We start from the raw sequence: 18,706 nt of genomic DNA on the forward strand, positions 1-18,706 counted from the left end.
CAACGAGACCAGCCCATTCTGCGCACAGGCAGCGGCCATGTCACACCAGCGCTAGGCCTGTGCCTCAGTCGCCATGTGGAACTGCCTTCCCTGCCCAATATTTCAGGGTGTGCTCTGAGCAGCAACACCGGACAGATTGTTTGTTGCCAGGCCCTGCTGTGGTGACCAGCGAGCCTTTGCCAGCATGTTAGAATGGAGAAGCAGCTTTAGCTCAGGGGGACCAGAGCAGGTGACAGCCCTGAGGCAATGAGGTGACCCGGAAAGACCAGAGACAGGAGGAGGGTGCACAAAGCTCTGGCAGCCTCAGGACAGAGGGGGAGGTGGCTGGTATCCTACTCTGAATAGGAGTCCCACTGTATGAGGGATGGGCTGCCAGCAATGGCTCCCAGAGAGCCCTACGCCCCCATTTAAGATGGTTTTGCTGCTTGTGTGGCAAGAACAGAGCCTTTTCTGCACCATGGCAGAGACCTAGGTCTCACCTGCCGGCCTGTGATGGGAAGCCTTGTTTGGGCACCAGCTTTTGAAGGCTGGGACCCATCCTGTGGGGCCTACAGCCACAGCCAGCACCAGGCTACTTCCCCCTCAGAGGAACAGCCAAGCCAGCTGATTGCCTCCCTGCCTGGAGCACCCAGGCTGTGCCCCATGCCCCCACACCACTGGGGCGCTTCACCAGCCTCAGCTCCGGCCCAGCCCTAGCGCACAAACTTCTCCCCACCCCATCCACCTGGAGGGGAAGCAGCGAGACTCATCACCTCACCAGCGCTCAGCCAGGCGGGGACTAGACAACACCATGGCTGGCTTGTCCAGCCAGCGAGGTACCACGTGTGCCCGCAACATGCAGACGCAAGACGTGACGGTCACCCATTTCCACTAGCTCTAGTCCTAGGTCCAGTGATGGACGCGGGCAGGGGGCCCTCATCAGGCTTAGCCCCAGGGAGACCCTGCCCATGGCTGAGGGGTGGACTTCACCCTGTTCCAGAGATGGGACCACAGGAAGTGGTTTCCTACCCAACATTGGGCATGCAAGCCATTTGTCTCTACCCCTCCCTCTGCCCAGAGCCAGTTCCTACCCAGGGCCAGTGTGGCTTTAGCGATCCAGGCTCAGCTCAGAGTATTCTGCTGGCCCAGGCCGGCATGGGCCCTCACCTGCTTTAGTCTGCAGGGCGAGCCCCTGAGCCCCTGGCTGGTTCAGAGCAGGGCATGGCTGCAGGGCGGCTTTGGGGAACATGGTCCCTGACCTGGAACATTGTGTCTGCCTGCGCAGGGGAGATGTTCTGCAGCAGCCCAGCCACAAAGCCTTGGAGCCATTTCAGAAGCAGTGGAGGATTTTCTAGGTAATCCTGAAAGTCCAGGGGACAGAGAGCCTGACCCTGTGGGAGCAAGCCTGGTACAGACAAGGCAGTCATTCCCCCTCCCCCCTGCCCCACAGCCATCTGTGGCACCCTCCCAGGCAGCCCTCTCCTCAAACAGCCAGAGTGGCTGCCTGTCATGACAGCTAAGAGACCAGCAGGCTGAGACTGGAGAACCCTATTGTACCCCCCCACACACCCATCCACACACCCTTCAAAAGCTCTTGGAGCCCATGGGATCAGACAGAGCCCCATGGACCAAGGCTGTGCAGACTCTCCCCCTGGATTGGGAGCAGTCTTTTTAGGAAGCCTTAAAACCAGGGCACCTCCACAGGCAGCCGCCCTGTCAACAAGCCCTACCTCAGGCTGGAAGGGTGCGATGCCCAGGCAAGCATTGATGTTTATCACCTTGTGGATGGTGGTGAAAGTGTTTCCCTGTACCCAGAGAAAGCACTGCCTGAACTAGGAACAGCCTCAGAGAGGCCAGATTGCAAGGTCGACGTTTGAATCGCTAAAGCGATTCTGAATTTCAGCGATCAATGACACCCACTCACTCCCCAAACTGATAGTCAAATGGTAACAAGCCTGTAGAGGAACATTTTAGCCTCCCTGGACGTTCCAATACTGGATTTTAAGAGTAGCCATCCTTCTACAAGAGAACTTTGTCACCCAGTTAGAGAGAGCAAACTAGAGTTCTTACAAATTCAACACTATCAACTTAGGCTCGAATAAAGATCTGAACTGGTTAACACATTACAAAGGCCATTTTCCCTCTTGATGTTTGCATCTCCATATCCAACGCTGAGAGAGAGACAGACAGAGACCGCCACCCTGATGTTAACCTCGTTAACACCAGCCCTACAATTAACAGGTAGCTTCTGCTGTTATACATCCCTCTCTGGATTCTGTCATTTCTGCTCCAACTCATCTGATGAAGTGGGTTTAACCCATGAATGCTCATGCTCAGAGGTGCAACAGGACTGTTTACAGTTACAGACTAACCCTTTAAGACAGAGTTGGAAGCATGTCCATATGCAAAGTAGGATGTCACAAGGGGGCTGGGCCAGACAGAGGTCAGAGCAGACAGATGCTCTTGGCTTGGCCACAGGCCGCTAGCCCCAGAGGGCTGTCAGCGAAACGCCGCCTCCCAGAGCACGGTTCTAAATGTCGGCCATGCCACCCTTTAGGCACAAGGTGCTGAGTGCCCTGCTCATGAGGCAGCAGGGCAAGGCTTGTGGGGGGCTAGGCCAGCCTGTTCTCCGATCTGGCCACTGCACATGGCTGCTGTGCTGCAGTTGTGTCAGCGCTGGATGAGATGCAGCTGGGGCACTTGACGCGAGCCTGATGGAATGTCGAGGCAGCGGCCGGCTCTAAAACCCGGGACTTATAAGGCACTGAGTGATGCAAGGAGCACGGGGCTTGCAAAACAAAGCCGGCAGGAAGGGAACATTTGGAATCTTAGCCATGAAGATTACAAGGAGGACGTTCGCTGGCAGCCTAATCTTTCCGGCCCAGCTATTCCAGCAGTGCGTGTTAGCGACAGGCACATCAGCCCCACATTAGGGGGAGCAGAGCCAATGATCCTTGGAAACTGAGCCCCACACACACCAGTGACTGTCCCCTGCCCACCTCAGGCTGCTGCACTCCCCTTTACAGTCTGGCCCTTAAAGGGCAAAGTGCTAATGGGACGTAGTTAACTAGTCAAGTCCCAGCAAATTCTGCCTTCTTAGAGCTCAGAGTCAAGGCCAGAATCACAGGAGCTCTGGTGTGGCTCAGAAGAGGAGTCCTGCCTGAAGTCCCAGTCCCCTGCTCTAGCAAGAGGGCATCCCACATAGGGTCCAAATGCCGGAAGCCCTGTAGACCTGAGCCCCAGCGCAGGGTGCAAGGCTGTGGCTCAGCTAGCCCAGTGGTGGCCTCAAGCCTGGGGGAGAACCCCCCACAACACAGAGGGTTTGGTTTGGCTGGTCGGCAGCCAGGCGACTTCACATGGAAGCAGGCGTCTCCCCATCACTTGGGCTGTGGGCCACATGGCTGCAGCAGGTACCATTTTGAGTTAGGAGGCTCCAGGCAGGGGAGTTCAAAGCCAGTGCCGGATGGCTGGCAGCCTCCCCCTTTCGGAAGCGGAATGGTGCTGGCTGGCGCCAGGCAACCCCACACTGCAAGGCCCAGCCCTCAACCAAGCAGGAGAGCTAATAGTGGCTCCCAGTGGGGGGTGCCCCCACATCCCACCTTGGAGAGTCCAGCTCCAGTCAGAGCCCTCAAAATGCACCATAAACTATTCAGGATGGGGGGGTTGTTTACAGCCCTACTGTGCATGGAGGACCAGCTGCGGTGCTGCACCCCAGAAGTGGGCGCATCCCTGGAGGGGCTAAGGAAACACCGAGTGCCCGCAGCCGTGCTACAAAGAGACTGTTTACTTGTCCCTTCAACACCCCCCACCCAAAGCAGATCCAGGCAGGCCGCTGACAAGCATATGGAGCTGCCTCTGAAGCCCTGTGGTTTGTGGCTTGGCCACACTGATCCAGTTGCTGAGACCAAGCCAAAGATCTTTCCACTCATTTGCATGTAGAAGAGTTGCCCATCCCCTTTACCCTCCATGCGGTCAGAGGCCACCCTTCCCCTTGGGTCACTAGGGCAGGGGGTACCTGATCCCACTAACAGCCGGACACTTACAATGGCAAGCCCCGCAGGGACGTCACTCTGGTGCCACAAGCCTCTATTGGATCAGAGACCCAGCCAGTAGCAGAGGACGAGAACGGGGAAAGACTTGGGTGCCCTGTGTGTCGTACATGGTGGTGAGACGCAGGGTTCCCTGTAAGCTGAGTAATTGGGGGGCCACCCAGGAGAGATTCAGGTGCTGCCCAGAAGTAATGCATGTGATGGATGCTCTACTAATGGTGCACACATGCACATAACTTTTTCAGCCCATGTGTGGAATAAATTGTAGGTAAGAGGGAACATTGGTGGGACAAAGACTTGTTCTGAGAGCACCAAGAGACTAGCCATTCACCTCCCACCCTCCTTGCTGCCTGGCTCCCTATGTACCATGCCCAGCCTAGCATGTTCAGCCTTTACAACTGGGACTGTCAAGCAGGAATGACACGCAGTCCTGGATAAGAATGATGGATGGAGCGAGAGGAAGCCTGTGCTAGTCCCCCCCAGGAGAGCATCAATATCTGGGCCCCACAACGTGCAACCGCTTCAAGGAAAGGGAAGGCAGCCTGAGGAAGCCTTGGGCGTCCATGATAGTCCGGGTTTGTGGCAGGTACTGGAAGCCGATACAGATACAGCTGTGCTGGCTACAAGGCAGAGCCATGTGCACACTTGGGATGTTCCCTGCCTCATCCAACAGGAGAGCAAAGAGTCCAGCATTCCTGCACATCTGGGTGGGAGCTGCTCTAAGCCAGGCCTCTAGCCCAGCCACAGCGGGTAGGGCAGGATACAGCCCCGAGCCAGGCGGGAAGTCGTGGGTTTCTGCCTGACGGAGCAGGAAACCTACAGCTAGAGATTAGCGTGGTGCACCAGGCTCAGCACCGTGTGCACCCAGCGATTAGGCTCGCGGGCCCTGCCTGGTGTCCCCCTGTGGTGCAGTTGCCAGTTCAGCAGCAAGCCGGTTTACTGCTCTGCTTGCCCGGCTTCCCTCTCTGGGGCGTTTTGGATGGTGTCGTGGCCCCGTCGGCCACAGGAGCACCTGCTGAAACGGCAGCTTTTCGCTGGCCCTGCCATGTGATCAGGGAACACAAATCTGCCATTTAAACAGATCGCTCACATGCATGATGGGCAAGAGATGCTCCACCCCAGACACCCAGAGCTCAGCAGAAACCATCAGTTCCAGAAAGCCCTGGCCTGGTCCCAGGCTAGCCAGTGGCATCAGTAGCGCCGAGTGCCGGGATGCAGCTGGGGAATAAGGAACAGCCGCCATCTCACAGGCCACGCAGCCAGGCCTGTCTAGTGTTCGTTGTACGAGGCGACAGTGCCCCTTGAACGTGAGGTTCAGAATCCATGAGGCGCATCTGCCTGGTGCTCACACGGAGCTGGCTGGGGAAGGTTCCTCACACCGAGGAGTCGGGTCGCCCCGGCGACACCACACAACCGGGCCATTCAGGAAGCGGGTGTTGAGACCACAGGGGCGATAGCTCACAGGCAGTCACCCTGCTAGGCAGCTTGTGTTGGAGGCAGGTGAGGTGGTCTGGCCAGGTCCTAGTGACTGAGCCCTTGCGCTACAGTAGCACAGAGCCCAAGGCCTGGGGTGACTCCGGACGCAGCTGCTCACCCCTACAGGAGTTTGGGGCAGGGAAGCTTGCCCAGCCTATGCTGCATCTGACCTGGGGAAGCAAGAACACCTGGATCCACAGCCACCAGCCTCCAGCAGAGCTGTCAGGGCTGCCCCTCGCCTAGGTGTATATCTGCTCTGCAGCTGTGGAGCACTGGCTTTACCAGCCCCTCTGCCTGGCTTTACTAGGCCTAGATGTTCAGTTTGAGGGACATGCATGCCAGTGAGCAGCTGCCCTCTAGTTCCTCAGGGGGATGGCTCCCTGCAGATGTGCTTGCTTAGCACCCCTAACAGGTACCCCCCTCACCTGCCAGCAGTACCCCATCCCAGCCGGTTGCCAAGCCCTGGCACATGCTAGAGCCCTAGCGAGCCTCACACCAGTTGCCTTCAAGCTAGCCCCTAGCCTGGCTCTGCAGCATCCTTCCCGAGGCTGGGAAGGGAGGTGCCAGCTCTCTGGAGATAGCCCCTGACCGAGGAGCTGCAGGGGTAACAGGAGTTGCCTGAAGCAGCAACAGGCCTTGCCCAGCAGCCCCACAGCTCCTGAGGCCCTGTAGTCCGGACACCAGCTTCAGCAGCCCACGGGAGGCACTGAACCCAGCCTGTACTAGTCCTGGGCCAGCGCTGCTGGGGATAGGTCTACATTAGGGATAGGCAAGAAGGTCTCCACAGGCCAGATCTGGCCCCACCAAGCAGGTGGATCCAGCCCAGAGACCCTGCTGCTCCCCCGCCCCCAGGCCAATTAGGACCTGGGGGTAGGGGAGCATGTAAAACCTTCTCCGCTCTGAGTAGCGCTTCAAAGCACCACATGCTCCTGGCAGGGTGGGAGGAGACTCTGTGCACTCTCCCACCCCCCAAGTCCTAATTGGCCTGGGGGCAGGGGAGCAAGGGAAGTCTCCTCCCACACCAGAGTCATGTGCACCTTGGGGAGGGAACATGGGGTGGGGGGAAGGCACTCCCTCACCCCCATACCAATTGTCTGGGGAACCCGGAAATACTGGCCCCACCTCTTCCACTCAATGCCCCGCCCCTTCCTGTGGAGCCTAGGGCCCCTTCAAAAATTTCCAAAGTGCCCCTGGCAAAAAATGATTGCCCAGCCCGGTTTACAGGGAGCCATGCTCTGGGCCCCCTCCCACGGCTAGCCCTGGGGTGGGGATGAGGTTGAGGTGTCCGCACAAGGGCAGGAAGCCCAGAAGGGTCAAAGAAAGGGCCAAGTTAGGACCGAGAAGAGGGACAACGCTGTGAGAAACCAGTCAAGAGAACACAGCTGGGGAGAACACAGCTTCCCACCCCCTCCAACCCGAGGGAGCCCTGGAACAGCTACCAAGGGGGCCATGGGGCACAGAGTGCTGGAAGGGCTGCATGCAGGGCTACCCATGCTAGCTGGGCTCTTGGTACCCAAGTGACCAGTTCCAAGCCACCACAGCACAAGCTTAGCCAGCTGTGCTGCTGCCAGGGCCTTGATTCGAGCCAGCTCAAGGATCTACCCATGCAGGCTCCTCTGAGCCACGTGTCCCAGCAGGGGTTATGCCCAGAGCCCAGGCAGCCCACCTAGGGGGTGTTTGGGCCATTCCCTAGGTCAGCTCAGGATGCTCCAGAAACCAGGTGGGCCAGGGCAGAGCCCAAGAGGAGCCCTGTCTGGCCAGGCACACCAAGGCCTTTAGAATAGCTGCAGAGCTGCCATCTTCCTTCCACATCCCATATGCCCTGCCCCCCGGGGAGCTGAACGAGAATCACAAGGCAGAGGCTGGGCCCCAACCCACTTGGTTCTTTCCCAAGCTTGGGCAGCCTCTGTATAGCCAGCCTGTTGCAGGGGAAAATGCAGCAAGATCCCCTGACCAGAATACCCTGCACCTCTGGGATTCTCCCAATCCCTGGGCCCAGCTCACCCACCCGGTGGTTAAGGTCAGTGCTTTGAGGCCACGTGGTGCCGGGGCTCAAGGCAAATCCCTCCTACAAGCCACTGCGGAGCTCCTGGCCAGGATCCATGCATGGCACGGCGTGCAGGCAGCCATGGAGTCGGGGAAGCCATGGGACAGGGCTGTCTGCCTTGGACTCCCATCTAGGGGCTATGAATGGGGACCAAGGATTAGTACGTGACAAACCTGCACATGGGGTAGCTCAGCCTAGGCCAGGGTAGGCTGAGTACAGCCCGTGGGCTGGATCCAGCCTGCTAAGCCACCAGACCTGGCCCACCACAGCCCCATGGGGCAATGGCCAGTCTTCCTGCCTGCCACTCAGCGCCTGGTTGTGGGGGCCCATGTTCATTTGTGCACCTGAAAGGGAGGGGCTTTGCATGCTAATCCCAGCACAGCTGTGCAGTTCCCATTGTCCAGAAGCCAGCCAATGGGAGCTGCCTGGGCCGTGCTTGTGACACAGGCAGTGCGTGGCCTGTAGGGTGCAGAGCACATGGCCCATGCAGCCAGCTGGTTGAACAGCATGTGGGGCTGCTGCAGGCAGGGAGCCTGCCCACAGGTCCCACCAGGCTGCTGGCCAGGAGCTGCTTCAGAGCAAGCAGCTCCCAGACAGGGTCTATACCCAGCACCCCAGTCACAACCCCCTCCCAGACCCTGCACCCCCCCCCTCCAGGTCAGACCCCCTTCACCCAGCCTCCAGCTAGACCCTGCCCCTCCTCCATTAGGACCATAGAACAACCTGGCCCTAGATCAAAGTTCAACCCCCTTTCCCTCCCAGATGATCACTGCTGTTGGGGCTCCCCTCTCCACTGCACCTTCATGATCACCCCCTGCTATTCCCCACCCCAGGCAGCAGCACCCCTGGGGAATGCAGGCCGGACGACTCTGGTGGCTGCACATGGGCCCTTGCTAGGCCAGAGGTCGCTCTCTGTCTGCAGCTCTGGCCCCAGTGCAGGAAGTTCCTGAGGCACCTGTTTCTGCCAGCCCCTGGCCACTGCCTTCTAGCAGATAGGTTGGCACCGCCTCCACCCCAGGATGTCAGCAGCAGGGGGCACCATCCGCCTGGACCACTGCCTGGAGCGCTGCTTGCTGAGGTCTGCTACAGCTGGTCTATGAGGACATGCTTCCCCTCCTCCCACGCATGGGCCGGAACTCCGCTTCCGCAGGAGTGCCTCCTCGCTCCACCTGCCAGGCTGGCACCACAGCCCCTGGCCCCCTGCGCAAGCGCCTCCCAGGTCGTAAAGGGCCGGTTTACGAGAGTCCTGGAGGACTGAGACAGGTTTCTGCGAGTGTGCCCAAGGGGGTGGGGCTGGCTGTGCACCAAATGCCAGCGAGGCCACGGAGCCCAGGAGCATGTTCAGGCCCCTGGGACGCACCCCTACTTTACTTGGGCTAGGGCCTCCTCTTGGTATGCAGCTCGGGCTTGGACTAACACCACGCCCAGCAAGCAGCTGGGCAGACTTCACTGCTACTCCGACCTCTGAAAGTCCCCAGCATCCTCTCCCACTGTGGCTTGGGTTTTCCTTGGCGGGACGGGAGACCCCTGATGTGACGGCCATGTAGCCACCCCAGCTGTCAGAGGATTGGTACCACAGCGCACCCGCGAATATCAGGCTGGGACAGATGAAGGCAGCAATTTAGGGGTCTAATGAAGTAATTGGCAGACAAACGGTACCCTCATGACGATCACGTTGAGGACCCCGTCCAGCATTTCTCAGGTCAGCAACTGCATCATGTACAGCCACTCCAGAAGATGGTAACCTAGTGCAAAGATTTCTTTTTACCTTGAACTGGGCCTTGAAACATCACCAGATTTCAGCTCTCTCGCCATGCCACAGAGGGAGGGGTCACTCCACCATACGCATGTGGTGTCTTTACAGCACAGGCGTTTCCCTGGCCTTCTGCAGAGGCAGCTGCCATTTCAGACTGAGTCACGTGACTGGTTTTCCTGCTCTGACTACGTGTCAGAGGGGAGAGAACACGTTAGAGTTTAATCTTACGACTTGCCTGAATGGGTGCACCACCTTAGACAGGTCACAGGGAAGGACTGGTTGAGCTTTTGAGATTAGATATTAAATTCTTCCCTGTTAGACCAGTGAAGTGAATCTAAACCAAGCCAGGAGGTCCCATTTGCTTGCCTGCTGTACAGAGGTAATGCCTACTGAGGTTAGAACTAGTCAAGAAACATTACAAGATGCTGGGGACCGTGGAACTCACTTCCACAAGATGGAAGCCAAGAGCATAGGAGGTTTCACAGGAGAAACCAGGCTATGTACATGAATAGCCTTAGGACAGACATTTATCGTGACAAAGCCTCCTGCAAGATGGCACTCAGCCATTAAGCGGCCAAGTAAATGGATAGGTGCCAAGTAGACACTCGACTGGTGTGCTCATGGCACTGGTAGGATTCTACCTGCCCCCTCAGAGCAGGACCGCCCCCCGCTGCATGACGTGCCCAGTGCCTGTCGCATCAAAATGCAGCTGTGGATTTAGAGGCAGAGCTTTTTGCCCAACAGCTGTGGCCTAGGCCCAGTTTCAGTTTTGTATTCAGAGCGATGGTGCTTGGCAGCAAAACCAAGGAAGGTTTTAGGATTGGACAGCAGCTCCCTCTCCCCGTGTCTCCCACATCGCAAGCAGCATACGAAGGAGGAAACCCAAGACACCATTTGACTACATGGAACAGGGGCACGTTGCTTGCACAGCTCTGCAGGGAAAGCTGGTGCTCATGACCACGGGACCATAGGCAATGCGTTAAGGAGACATTGGAGCAGGGTTGTTTCCTCTGTCAACTAGAGACTAGGGCTAAAAGCCTCCTGCTTTAGCAATGGCAGGGATTTCAGGGAAGGGGAACAGCCCAACAGATAGGCTTCACATCAGAACAGTTGTGTTGGGAGAGGTGTCATTAAGACTACATCGTGTCTGCTGGAGAGGTGCAGAAGTGGAAGACAGGGTCCTAAAGCCAGGCAGTAGTTCCCCCCGGGAATCTGTAGCCATGTTCTAGTGGTAGCTCTCAAACTGTGATCCTGACACCCTCTCAAGTGTGCTGGAGGTTTGCAATCGCATTGTACTGTCACCCCTACTTCTGTGCAGCTGGTAGAGGCACTGCCTTCTCGTATTGCCCAGCTCTGAGCAGCAGCTGCTGGCCAGGTGCCCCAGCTCTGGCAGCAGCAAAGGTGGCATGGTATTTCTGTACTTCTTGGTCCCACCACCCTAGCAGAGTCCTCAGACCTTTAAATAGGTCACCTATTTTACACTTGTCAGAAGGCCCCCATGCTTTGACTGCAGCAGTGAGAATGGTACCACATGTAGTACCGATCACTTGAGGGAATCATCACAGCCTGAAATATTTTGGGGGGCCCAGCAAAGAGTTTGAAAACCCCTGTTCTTACAGCATGGGCAAGCAGTGCATAAAGGTGCTCAGCCATGGAGACAGAAGTCCTCAGCTGGGAGCTCACGATAGCTACAGCCAAACTCTACTGGGGTGCAGACCAGGGAGAGGGGGAAAATGGTCACTGCGCATCAGAAGCATTTGCAGCGAGATCTCATTGGACCCTTGCGAGTTATTGAAGGACGTGGAATTGGGAATCAGAAGTAGGTCCACAAATGCACCATCTACCACAGGAATAGGATTCCTAGATCTGTCCTCCAGGCACTTTAGTGACATACAATGCCGACGCCCCCCTCCCCCCACCACCACCATGAGACTAGAGGCTGTTAGGAGAACAACGCTGGAACCTACCGAGATGTTCTCAACAATCCTGGCAATAAAGGCACTGGTACAGCCCTGGCTCTCCTGTTTTCCTACCCTGCTCAGGAAGCAGCAACTGAGGATAAGAAAGCATGTGGGTGTGGTGCCAAAGAGTGACTAATAGGCCCTGTGGTACAAGGCACAGGACAGAGAGGGGGGAGTGTAAAGCGATGGCAGCTAGTGCTACTAGCTACCCAAACTCTCCATAGTAAGGAATGGAGACCTTTCGAGGTCAGGAGAGCCCTCTTGGAGGGGTGGCAGGAGCCTAGCTGGAGACAAGGACGTTCACTTGGGGAGAAGGCAGCTTAAGCATAACTGAGGTCAGACTACAGTCCCTTTAAAGGGGGAAAGAATAAGATCTGGCCATATGGTCCCATGTGGGACACACAAGGCTCCACCAGCAGAATTCGCAAACAAAGTATCTTGCCAGCTGGAGACCAGTAAGAGTGATGAGCAGGGAGGCTACCCAGAGCCTCAGCAGGTCAGTCTGGAAGAGGTTGAGTTTCCATCAATCACTCTAGCCAAGCCTGAATTAAACTCATTTTGTCCAAGGGAGACAAAGCCAGCCTGGAACCGGAAGGTGGAGAATAGAAGAACTTCAGCAGGAGTCGGGATTCCTGTTGAATGCTCAGGTGAGGTAGCCTCTAGCTAGGGTAGCAGATGGACAGAGATTAGTCTCGAGTCAAATGAGATCCCACAGCTTCACCAGGTCTCTGCCCCAACCTCACAAGTGCCTCCAATCCCCCCCATTGTTTGTGCTACTGGCTAGTAGCCATATGGAACCTCGTGGCGGAGGAAGGTAAAAGTTAAACTCCCACCATACGAGGGGGCAGCATGACAGCCATCTAGCAGATCACAGCAATACTGCTGGGAATTCAGTGTTGGGGCTCCATTGCACTTCCCTGCCCCTAGCTGTAGGTACAGCACCAGGCCCACGGGGGCCCTGAGGTGCTCGTGCAGCAGCAAGATGTGGACATGTGAATTTGGTACACAGGCTAAACCAAAGCAGCAGTGCTGCATGCTAGGACGGCTTGCCTGAGCCAAGTTGGGGGCTGGAGGAAGGGCTGTAGAGACAACTCTGTGTATCAGTTGGGAATAGCTTGGCACATGTCTCGTGGACAGATGACTGGCTTCGACATGTAAACAAAGGCTAGCGCTAAGTGGCAGCGTATCAAGTTTGGAGGTGTCTGGTGAGGTAGGCCAGAGAATGGTGTGAGGCCCTACTATTTAAGCTTTCCATTATGGCCAGCAGTGGGAGAGAGGCATATTAACGAGATCTGCTGAGGACTGTAATCAGGAGGGATTGGGAAGGGGAAGGGCTAGGAGATTAGGTGCCAGTGAGGTTACATTTGGGAGCTACCCAGTGCCAAGTGGGGAGAAGGAGCATTAAGCCAAGGTACGTGTCCAGTGGGAGAGACATTGTTTTGAGGAGACATTTAAAGGCTCCTTATCAGAGGGGTAGCTGTGTTAGTCTGAATCTGCAAAAACAAGTAGTCCTGTGGCACCATATAGACTAACAGATTTATTGGAGCGTAAGCTTTCATGGGCAAAGACCCACTTCGTCAGATGCATGTAGTGAAAGTTACATGCATCTGACGGAGTGGGTCCGTCAGATGCATGTAATTTTCACTACATGCATCTGACGAAGTAGGTCTTTGCCCATGAAAGCTTGTGTGCTAATAAATCTATTGGTCTATATGGTGCCACAGGACTCCTCGTTGCTTTTAAAGGAGCCTTATGGACACCAGCTTTGATGGAAGTTTACCATGTTAATTTGGTCTCCTGTGCCACATCACCCATGCAGAGGAAGTCTAGGAAGAGACGTCAGAGGGCATTCTGGGCACAAAGCAGTGTTCCTGGGGCAGGAAGGGTTGGCTCCGAGTGAAAATGCCAGGTACAATACTGCTCGCCTCAAACCATGAGGCGCAAGAATAGCCATCGGTCAGAACTCAAGTGAGCTATGGGTCAACATTGGCAACACTGACTACAATTCTAGTCAGTTTCAGGACCCAAAGGCAAAGAGACAAACAATGCCCTGCTGGCGTTAGTCACTTAAGCAGATCTGAGACCCCCCACGCAGCAGGGGAATGGGCTGTACCAGGAAGAGGCAGTCTTGCTAAGCATATTCTCAAGTGCTCAGAGCACACATGGAGGAGAACTCCCCTCCATGCCAAGCCCCCCAGGTGGCATTTGTAGCCCAAGGAGCAGAGCCGCTAGCCTGATGTGCATTCGGCATTGGACGCGTCTCCCTCAGATGCAGATACCAAGGCGAGAGAGGCAGGTGGGTCTGTAAACAAGGGCTTATGCGATGGAGAAAGGGGGAGGGGTCAGATGTGAGAGGACACCACGTGATCCTGTCCAGCTGCACAATGCTCTTCCCCAAGCAGCGGTTCAAGCCCTGTACCTTTGGGCATTAGGCAGCTACACCCAACAAGGAACCCCGGGCGTTCCCTAGAGTACAAGGCTGCTGAGGGGTGGGGCCAGCCCTGTGGAGACCTACTGTTCTCTTCTCTAAGCCCTCGCTGCTTGTCTGCGTCCTCAACACACCCATGCAGCTCTGCCAATTTTAGGATTGCAGATGCTGCCTTCCCCCTAACCTGGGGCATGCACAGCAGCTCCCGCCATGGGAGAACCAGGAGGGGGAGAAGTCAACCAATTGTTTCATTCACCTTGGTTCTCACCCGGCTTGGTGGGCAAACATGGACACCGTTTAGAAACTGGCTTTCTTGGAAGAGTCAAGTCTCATGCTTATGCCACACGTCAGTCGGAAGGGCCAGATGTTCCTACCTTGCCATGCTGTGGCAGTGTCATGACAATGCCCGGGCATAGCCAAGGAGAGCAGAACCACGAGTCCCGCCTTCACTAGACCAGCCACAGCTCTCAGCCAACACAGCAATAGGAAACCTTACTCCAGCATGAACATGGGACAAATTACCTTGCCCAAGACTTGCTAGTGCACCCCATAGTGGGCCAGTTAGTAGCTGAAATGACTCTCACCTGACAAATTAAGTGACCCAGGAGCTCGGATTTCAGACATCCTGCAGGCCAGCGAAGAAGCAAATCAAGGACCCACAATGGGTTTCCCAGGCATTAGTAGCTAGGCTGTACTGTACGAGACTGCCATAGCTAGTGCCCATCAGCTGCTGGTAACAAACCCCTCCCTGTGTTCTCGGGGCATTAATTGGACTAGCCTGTGAATTGGGGTGAGAGGGAGAGGGGAGATTAAGGAAGTGCCAAGTGGGGGGCAAATCTGAACCTAAATCATGACATGAAAGCCAGGTGGGCGTGAAATGCTGCTACCGCATCTCTAGAGCCCTGCACAGACAAAGTGCGTATCTGCATCTGCAAAAACAAGCCATGGATAGCCACACCCATGGATGCGGGTTCCCACAGATATACGGCAAGTATCCACGGATCTGCATCTCCAGCTGTACCGGGGCACTAAGCGGTCAGTAGTCCCCCTTTGCCACCTAACCCCCCCCCCCCCCCCAGGGTGATGGAGTAGGGTAGTGCCTGTCCTTTCCAACCGTACAGCGCTTTGAGTCATCTCACACCACTTGCCAGTCAAATCTTCCCCACCACTGCTCAGAGATCTCCTTTGTTCCAGCAACCCCCCCCCCCCACCTCCAAAAACAGCCAGAGGTAGGGCAGGCAGCATCAGAATTAAGAGGTTCCCAGATGCAGCTGTGGGGAGTTCATTGATCAAGAGCGCCACATGTGTCGCCAACGTACAAGAGTGTTTCGTCCAATGCTGGGGTGGAAACACGGCCGCCATTCTGCACCAGCAATGCTACACGGCTCCTGCTAGGAGAGCTGGGGGAGGGGGCAGGAATAGCCTAGCCAACTGAAGCCGCAAGGAAATCGGCACGTCCCTCCAGCCCGGAGGGCTGCCCACACATGGCAGATATGTCAGCACCCAGAGGTCAGCATCCTTGGGACTTACTTCCAAGGCTTCTTGGAGCCCCAGGAAGGGTCAGAGAGCATGCGAGGGTCCCCCAGAACAGTAACTCAAGGGGGACAGACTCTGGTGCAGGAGGAGGATATCATGATCCATGGATCATCTCCCCTGCTGCCCAGCAGTACGCCACAAGGAAGGAGTCAGAGCAGTGCACCAAGCAAAAGGGTGTTGTTCTGGGTGTCTCCAGCACATGCCAGTGTCCCAGGCTGTTCTGCTTGCCCTTGCCGCACAGGCGCTCAGAGCCAGCCCACTGCCCAGCACAAAGCGAACCAGAGTCCAGATCTGCACCATCACCAGGGAGGAGACAAAGGGGGCAGACAAGCCCGCAGGGGCTCTTACCACCCTCCCCCCGCAGTACTGGAAGGGGGTGGATGTCTCCAGCCACACGCAGCAGTGCTGTGCTGGGGCAGGCTCAGCACACTGCAGCCAGGGGGTCCCCTCAAGGCTACAGGCTAAGGGGCCTTGCTCTCCTGCCCCCTGGGGCTCCAGCCCCTGGCCAGCCTAGCCTTGCCCACCTCCCCAAGGTCACGCAGGAGGTCAAACCAGAATGAGACTGGGTGATGGGCCGGACCCCACCTGGCCCCCGCAAGCTAGTGCTGTCCAGGGGCAGAACAGGGAGTGGACCATGCCGATCCCCCAGACTGGTGAACACACCGAGGCCCCTCTCCACACCCCGCCAGGCCTATGTCATCCACCACACCGGGGACTCTACCAGCCCCCCCCCCCCCAGCTTTAGGGTGAAGGGTGTCACCCTCCCCCCCCCCCCCCCAGCCTGCAAGACCCCTTCTGCCCAGCGATACCAGCTGGAACCGGCTGCACCAAGTAAGGGGGGGGGGGGGGAGAGAAGAGGTAGGACAGATCCTAGACCCAGCCAGGGTTTCTTTGGACAAGATCCAGCCAGGTCACGGAGGGCTCCCCAAAGCTGCTGCTTTCGGGTTAGGGCAGCCCCGCCCCCGCCCCCCAGCCACGCAAGGGGCTCCGCGGTGAGCTAGGAGGAAGAGCCCCCCCCGGCCAAGCCACCCGCAGCTCCACGCCCGGGCTCCCACCCGGCAGCTTTTCGGAAAGTTAGTTTGCTCCGCGGCGGCTCCGCTCCGAGCCGGAAGAGCGGGGCTCTGCCCGCCCAGCGAGCCCGGCCCCAGACACGGGGGCCGCTTCGGGACGAGTGCGCCCCCCCCAAGGGGAAGCGGGGCGCGCTTGGGGACCAGCCCGGGGCAGGCACCCCGGCGAGCCGCGCTCAGGCCCCCCCACCCGGAGGGGGGCAGCCCCAGGCCCTCCCCGGGTCCCGACTCCCCCCTGCACCCCTGCGAGCCCCCCCCCAGGCAGGGGCAGCCGGCCCCGCTCCCGGCCCTACCTCCTCCTCGAGGTTGTTGCTGCTGGCGCTGTGCTCGCTCTCCTTGTTGAGGTTGCTCATGGCGGGGGTGCGAGGGGCTGAGTGGCCGGTCCTGGGCTCCTTGCAGCGGCTTTGGCCGGGGATCGTAGGGCTGCCCGCGGGCTTGGCTCGCTTGGGGGCGGGGGGGAGCTGCGGTCCCGGGCCGGGCTGGGAAATGGTGCCGGGGGGGTGGCGCTGGGGTGCAGCCGGGTGCGGGGTGCCCTGGTGCTGCCCGGGAGGGTGCGGGCCGGGCCGGTTGCTGCCCAGCGCGGAGGGGTGCGGCGTGGGCGAGGTGCGCGGTGCAGGGGGCCGAGGCGGTGCGGGGTCTTTGTACCCGGCCGGGCTCACATGGGGTTGGCGGGGCAGCAATCAAGGGAGGGGGAAGGTGCCAACGAGCTGCAGCCGGCCCCGAGTGCAGCCCCGAGCCGCCGCCTGCGCCTTTTCAATACGGTCATCAATGGCTCGGCGCAGCCCGCCCGGGCGGGGAGGGGGCTCAGCTGGGCTCCGGCCCGGCCCCTCGCCCTGCATCACCGTCTCCCGGGGAACCCGCAGCCAATCCCCGCCGCCCGCAGCCAACTTTCCTGCCCCCCCTCCCCTCCCGGCCGCTTTTTTTTTCCACGAAAAACTTTTTAAACTTTGATGAACTCGCACGATTGAACTTTCTTAAAGGGCCAGCGGCCCCGTTCCGGGCCCCCGCTGTGCCGGGCCGCTCCCCCGCCTCTGGCCGAGCCCCCGGCTTCCCCCACGCCGCAGCAGGCCGGCCACGCCCCCACACGGCACCCCCCCCCCCCGGGCGGCTTTGGCCCTTCCCCTCCCCCCGCACAAAGCCCGCAGGCAGGCGCCGCCGGGTCGGATCCGCCCGTGGGCCCCGAGGTGCCTGGGCAGTGGCAAGGCGACGGGCCTTGCGGCTGGGAACTCCCCAGGCTGATCTCCCTAGGGAGAGGTTGGCTGAAGCCCTGAAGCAGGAAGTGCCATCGAGCGAGGGGAGTCTGGTGCATCTCAGCACGTCGCCCTGGGCCCCCCTCTATCCCCTGGATCCAGCCCAGACGTCTCCCCCCGCAAAGACCGGCGGGGGGGGCGGTTGGCCCCAATGCCCTCTGGACCTGCCTGTGGCCTGGCAGCAGGGTAAAGAGCCTGGCTCAATCCTGCCGCCTGTGAGCACCCAGACTTGGTTGGCTCACCCAGTCTCTGAGGGGCCCCCTGTTAGTCTGGGTCTGCAAAAACCAGGAGGCGGCTGGGGCACCTTGAAGAGTAACCCATGTATTTGGGCATAAGTGTAAAATTAAGGCATCTGGCAAAGTAGGTTTTACCCAGGAACGTTTGTGCCCAAATACATCTCTTAGGGTGTGTCTACACTGCACACTTATTTCAGAATAAGCTATTCTGGAAGATATCATCCAAAATAGTTTATTCCGAAATACCACGTCTACACTACAGGGAAACCTGGAAAGGAGTCCCAGGCAGGCTCCCCTAATGTAGACGCACTACCTTGATTTAGAGCCCCAGGAAGCACTGGAGTAATTAGTTTGAATGGGGAGGAACTATTTTGAAATCGCAACAGTGGAGCGTCCACGCTACAGCTATTTTGAAATAGCTGTTTCAGAAGAGGCGCTATTCCCCGTGAAATGAGGCGTACAGAAGTCAGAATGAGCCACCTGTTATTTCGATTTCCAAATAACAATTGCTCGCATTGTTATTTCGGAATAACGGCTGTTACTCTGAAGTAACGCTGCTGTGTGGACGCACCCTTCGTCTCTGCGGTGCCACAGGACTCCGGCTTATTTTCCCCATGAGAAGTTGGTCCGATAGAAGATATCACCCCCCCACACACCTGGTTTCTACTCTTCTGGGGCCCACAGGGAGTAGCAGTGGATGCATTCCCCTCACAGGCTCTCACACTGTCGCCCCAATTCTAATGTCTGAATTAAACACATTTAACTGCTCCTACTTCCGCAACAGCATCCAGAGACCAATGTAATCCAGGACGGTGGCACCACCCAAACCCAGTTCTAGCATCCGGGGGGATTCTATGGAACCGGTGGAATTTTCAGGATGGGGGGTCTAATAAGGGCTGGATCCATGAGATCCATTTTTCC

At 57.8% G+C, this 18,706-nt stretch overlaps 1 protein-coding gene across 2 annotated transcripts in view; it reads right to left on the reverse strand.

Moving 5' to 3' along the window:
- RBPMS2 (RNA binding protein, mRNA processing factor 2) overlaps positions 1–17,181 on the reverse strand; it is a 45,180-nt gene extending 27,999 nt beyond the window's left edge. Inside the window, exon 1 of one of the 2 annotated variants that reach the window (XR_012895811.1) lies at positions 16,593–17,181. Coding sequence is in view for 1 of the 2 variants with exons in the window: in XM_075897472.1 (XP_075753587.1) it covers positions 16,593–16,652 (60 nt within the window). In the remaining variant the exon portion in view is untranslated. The remainder of the gene's footprint in view (positions 1–16,592) is intronic. The other variant, XM_075897472.1, reaches the window with a different exon arrangement.
- Positions 17,182–18,706: the final 1,525 nt, after the last annotated feature.

Source organism: Pelodiscus sinensis, chromosome 14, assembly GCF_049634645.1.
Source record: "Pelodiscus sinensis isolate JC-2024 chromosome 14, ASM4963464v1, whole genome shotgun sequence".
Taxonomy (NCBI): Eukaryota; Metazoa; Chordata; order Testudines; family Trionychidae; genus Pelodiscus; species Pelodiscus sinensis.